The sequence below is a fragment of the Bison bison genome, unplaced genomic scaffold, assembly GCF_000754665.1.
Source record: "Bison bison bison isolate TAMUID 2011002044 unplaced genomic scaffold, Bison_UMD1.0 scf7180017864280, whole genome shotgun sequence".
NCBI classification, from domain to species: domain Eukaryota; kingdom Metazoa; phylum Chordata; class Mammalia; order Artiodactyla; family Bovidae; genus Bison; species Bison bison.
In genome coordinates this window covers 6,481,827-6,487,012 of record NW_011494852.1, presented here as the reverse complement: position 1 = coordinate 6,487,012, position 5,186 = coordinate 6,481,827, and the positions used below count along the sequence as shown (strand labels likewise).

The following is a 5,186-nucleotide window of genomic DNA, read 5'->3' as shown; positions in this document are numbered from 1 at the left end:
TGACCAAGGCCCGAAGGACAGGCTGCCGGCTCAGGGGCCGGCTGCAGCTTTGAGGAAGCAGGTGGGAGTGCCCCAGGAGGTCCCTCCGTTCCCCGTGGGCAGCGCCCTGTGGACTGTCCTCAGCAGACTGGGCGTGCTATGAGGGCAGGTACCACGTGTGTCCTGGTCACCGCGCTGGCCCGTCACCAGGAGCCCCTCCACACGCTGGCCCCGTGGTTTCCCACCCTGTGCTGGCCTGGACCCTGGAGGCCAAGTCCGAGGGTGGGAGGTGGAGTGGAAACATGGGTGCTGATGCCCCGCAGAACGAGGCCAGGCCTGACTCTATCGCGAGTCTGATCCCAGACCACCACATGGCGCGGTGATGGAATCAGCAAAGAGCCTCGAGGCATGAAGACAAAACACCCGAGAGTCTAACCAAGTCCCCAGAACTCGGGTGGCACCGGGGTTGAGAGAAAAGGCTGCTCTCTGCTGGTCGGCAGGCCACCGGCTCTCACCTTCCACAGAGATGTCCTGGATGGCGAACCTGAGGATGATGGTCCAGATCATTCCCAGGGTCATCTTCGCGTTGCCGTCCACAATCTCTGCACACAGGGAAAGGCGCAGAGGGTGAGAAGGTTGTTAGAGCCAGAGGGTGACTCCCCAGGTGGCCCCCGGCCCTGTCTAGAGTTCAACTCCGTCATCTGACAGAGCTGCCCAGGCCTGTCCTGCACCACCTGTGCTGGGAGGTGTCCCTCAGCAGGAAGTGTGGTCCCCAAAGCCTTCTGCCGCTTGGCACCCTCAGGCTTCCTTCCACACACGTGTTCTTAGCCACACAGGCCTCCTCCTCTTCGGGCAGCTCGTCCTCGTGACCCAGTGCAAAGGACTGCTCCCAGGCACTGTTGGGCCTGTGTTTCCGGCCCCGTCAGGTGCAGGCCACGCTAGTGTTGTTTGAGAATCTGTCCCCTTCCTTCCAACCAGTGCTGCCACCTCAGTCCAAGCCACTGTCGTGTCCCCCAGATCTCGATGCACCGCCTCCTCTGTCCCCGTGATCCACTCCCACGCAGCAGGGTGGTCACTTTAACGGGTGTGTTGGATTTGTGTCGAGCGCCTGCTTCAGGCCCCACCGTGCCTGACACAAACCCTGTGTGCTAGAGGTGGGCTCACAAGGCCTGCTCTGCGTGACCCGGTTGCTCCCTCCCTGGCACTCTCTAAGCTCCGCCCTCTTGGCGAGTCAGAGTTTGCTTGCTTTAAGGATCTCACACCTTCTGTCCCCCCAACAAAGTGCACCCCTTGCCCCCTTCCTCAGAAGGCTGGTGGTCCTTCCCAGCCTGTTCTACGTCACCTCCCGGCTTCCCTGACTTCCCTGGCACCTGCTCTTGCCCTCACACGCACACACTGGCTGGTCTGTCTGCTAGTTCCGGGGCTTCCCAGCTGGTACAGTGGTAAAGGATCTGCCTGACAAGCAGAAGTCATGGGTTCGATCCCTGGGTCAGGAAGATGCCCTGGAGAAGGAAATGACAACCCACTCCAGGATTCTTGCCTGGGAAATCCCACGGACAGAGGAGCCTGGTGGGCTACAGCCCATGGGGTCACAAAAGAGTCAGACACGACTGAGCGACTCAGTGGTAGCAGTAGCTGCCTATTCCTCGTCTGCCTTGTCATCAGTCCTGCACCCCCAGCACCTGGCCCGGCGAGAGACAGAGAGAGACACAGAGAGAGAGAGAGAGAAAGAGACGTAGAGCCACGGGCAGCGGGGAGCAGGGGGCACAAGGGCCAGCTGCCAAGCTTGCACTTCCTCAGCTGACCGAAAACCACTCTCTCAGACTCCTAGGGGTGAGAGAGAAGAGTCTGGACCACACGTTCCTCAGCTTCAGCAACTTGCAGAAAAACCACTTCTGTGACGCTCAGGCACTGTGGGGCCTGGGGCCGGGTGGAGAAGTGCGTACGAGCAGCCGCAGACCAGAGCCCATGGGCCTGACATGCTTGTGGCGGTCCTCTCAGGCCTGTAGCCCACTGCGCCTCTCACAGCCCGGATGCAGGAGGGAGGCTGGGAGAACAGAGGGAGGCTTCAAGAGACTGTGCTCACCGGCCTCGAGGACAGAAAACTCTAGGTGAGCCTAATTTGAGGAGGAGGGACGACGGTCCCCCAGAGGATGGGGCCCAGCCTTCCCAGAGGACACACTCACCAGGAGGGGGTGGGGTGGGGGGCTCTTTAGTCACTGGAGAGGCTTCCCCCAGTGAAGCTGTGGGCTGCCGGCTGAGGGGGGCTCTCCGTTTGAGGGTTTGGGGAGAGGAAATACATGCAGCTGGCTGCCTGGAGGCAGGGGAAGGACACGGTGTCCGTGCGCACCTTGCCCAGGGCAGAGAACCCCAGGCCTGGAAACTAGGGTGAGCCTTCTCATGGGGTGAGAGCAGGGATTTGTCTAGGAAATCCAAGCTGCGTTCCTCCTGGGTGCCGGCCGCAGTGCCCGTTCCCAGCTGGTGCCCGAGAAGGCTGGTCACGGAGGGCTTAGAGAGTCCCTGTGACGGGGGGAAGGTGGCCGCTCTCATGACACACCCACCAGCTGCTCCCTGGACCTGCAGCTGTGCCTCCGCCTCCTGACCCCACTCACAAGCCCCACAAGGAAGTCATGTTCCTGCAGCTGCTGAGACGGTGCAGAGGGACAGGGAGTCAGGGATGGGCGGGGGGGCTAGATCAGGGCTCTCAGGTACCCCAGAGATCTCAGAATGGCTCCGGCCAGCTGCCCACCAGAGGCCCAAAGGCCACAGGTGCTGGGAGCAAAGCGGTCTGGTCATGAACGGAGAACGTTTTTAGACTGAGTTTTTCTCCAAATGAAAACTGACGACTGCCATGGGTCTTCTCTCACCCTGTCTGTGTTTACAGGCTAGCATTTGAGCAAAATAAAAAAAAAATGCAGCTGTGAGAAGCAGGAGGCTGGAGGGGAGCCAAGAGGAAAGATCCATGCAAGGACAGAAAATCTCAGGGCCTGATTGAATTCGGGCTTTTTTGTTTTTTTTTTTAAACAAACACCAACCACCTCGACCGTGGCATGCGAGGCTTGGCACCCCTCCTTGGAGACGGCCCGGGCCAGGGCAGAGCCTTGGAACACGGGACGTGCATTCCTGGCCTGGAGTCTCAGCCAGACTCTCAGAGCCCTGTCATTAACAGCAATTAGTTTTCTTTGTTTTTCTAAAAGCTGGGACAACATGGATGTCGGGGTGTACGAAACCCTGCTCTGACTAATGAGCAAGACTGTGAGCCCAGGCTGATGGGGACCTTCTGGGCTCCATCAGGCCTCGCCTGGTCTCCAAAGGCGCTGGGAAGCTGAAGACAAGAGCTCCAGCTGCTGGAGCGAGGGTATGCCGCTGCTCCCGCCAGGGCCCAGAGACAAGGTCAGGGTGCTGGCTGGGCACCCACATGGGGCCCAGAGGGGTCCTGGGAGTCCCGTCAAGAGGCCACACTCTCCCAGGCCACGCAGCCAGCAAGGTTTGCTCCCTGACCTCTGGACCTACACTCCCTGCCCCAGAGCCCGGACATTGGGCTGCGAGCCTCCTCCCCTCCTCTGAGCCCCTCCTGCCCGTGGACACCAGGCAGGGCCTAAGGGCAAAGGTGCTGCCGGCTCGAGACGGTGGGTCACGTGTCAGGCCCAGCACCGGGACGGTGAGTGAGGTGTCCGCGGTCCGAGCAAAGCCATTCCTCCCCTGTGTCCCTCGTGACTGGGTGAACCAGATTCCCTGGTCTTGGACTGGATTACTCTCTGGAGGAAGGAAAGCAGGGGTGGGCTGTGAACCCAACGCCACGTGGAAGGCAGTCACTGTGGGCACCACGTGGTGCATCCGGCACCCCCATCTTGACCACCAACACAACTTCTTTTTTTTTCTTTCCTGGATGCCTGGCTTGTAGGATCTTAGTTCCCTGACCAGGGATTGAACCTGGGTCCTCGGCAGTGAGAAAATGGACTCCTAACCGCTGGGCCTCCAAGGAATTCCCGCAGCGCCACTCTGCTCCGGGCCCCACCCAAACTCACCTTCCGCTCCGATGGAGACCAGCTTGACCCCTTTGCTGGCGATGAAGTCCAGTGCCTTGTTCACGTTGTTGATTTTGTGCACTCTCATCTTGCCCCGCTCTGGCTTAGGTAACCGCTCCCCTGAGGGCGAACACCATGAAAGGGAGAGAGGGGAGACTTAGGGTCCCTGCTGCTCCCCAGAACAGGCCGACGCCGGTGCAGTGTTGCTGCAGCTGGTAGAGGCCTTGCTCTTGCCTGGCAGCCATGGGCAGGGCGGGTGGTGTCCTGGGGGCACCTGCAGGGTGGCTGGGTGGTATCCTGGGGGCACCTGCAGGGTGGCTGTTGCGGGGAGGTGGGGGGCGGTGCTCACCTGAAATGACCTCCAGGAGGAGCATGAGCTTGAGCCCGTCTCGGAAGTCCTCATCAATGTTCTCGATCTGCGTGCCGGCCTTCCGCAGGTGGGAGTTGCACCAGGCTGTAAAGGTCTGGGGAGGCAGAACAGAGGGTGGCCAGGAGGGTCAGTGTGGCTGTCGGGGCTCTCCAGCAAGAGGGCCGGGCTGCGGCCCTGACTCTGCAACAACAAGGCCACCATGGGGCCCTCGCCAGGGGTCAGGCCCTGGGCCCAACCTCTATCTACACTGGCGCCCATCTCCACAGCGACCCAGGCAAGCTGACGGGAGGAAACTGAGGCTTAGGCTGGTTCCCAGACCACCGCTTGGTCAGCGGGATAATGAGTGGCAGAGTGTGGACTGGAACTCACATCAGCAGCCCAAGTCCTGAGCCAGAGCAGAGAACACCGGAGGATGGGGCCCGGGCGTGGCGTCCAAGGTGACTGGCGCTCAGCCCCCTGCTGGCTGGGGCCTCTGTCGTCATCGACTCCAGCGCCAGGGAAGTGCGTCACATCAGTTAAGGTGGACGTGTCCAGACACCTTCCGGGGAGACCGGCCCACGCAGCCCCAGCAGCAGGGTCTGGGAAAAAGCCCACACCTGTTTCCCACGGGAGTCCCCTGCCCTGTCCCCACCAGCCTGCAGGCCCAGCGTGGACCTGGGCCGATGGCCAGGAATGCACGAGAGCTCGCGCTGCGCCCGAGTGTGGGCAGAGGCCGTGTGGGGGGCGAGGGGCTTCCAGGGAGACACTGGCCAAACACCATGTGTTTTGACAACAGTCACCAGAACAGCTCATTGGGAGACTCAATGCGA

At 61.1% G+C, this 5,186-nt stretch overlaps 1 protein-coding gene across 1 annotated transcript in view; it reads right to left on the bottom strand.

Moving 5' to 3' along the window:
• ACTN4 (actinin, alpha 4) overlaps positions 1-5,186 on the bottom strand; it is a 73,916-nt gene that overhangs the window by 24,189 nt on the left and 44,541 nt on the right. The window contains exons 2-4 of the mRNA XM_010849314.1: positions 4,357-4,471; positions 4,008-4,127; positions 495-581 (exon numbers count right to left, since the gene is read on the bottom strand). Of these exons, the coding sequence (XP_010847616.1) occupies positions 495-581; positions 4,008-4,127; positions 4,357-4,471 (322 nt within the window). The remainder of the gene's footprint in view (positions 1-494; positions 582-4,007; positions 4,128-4,356; positions 4,472-5,186) is intronic.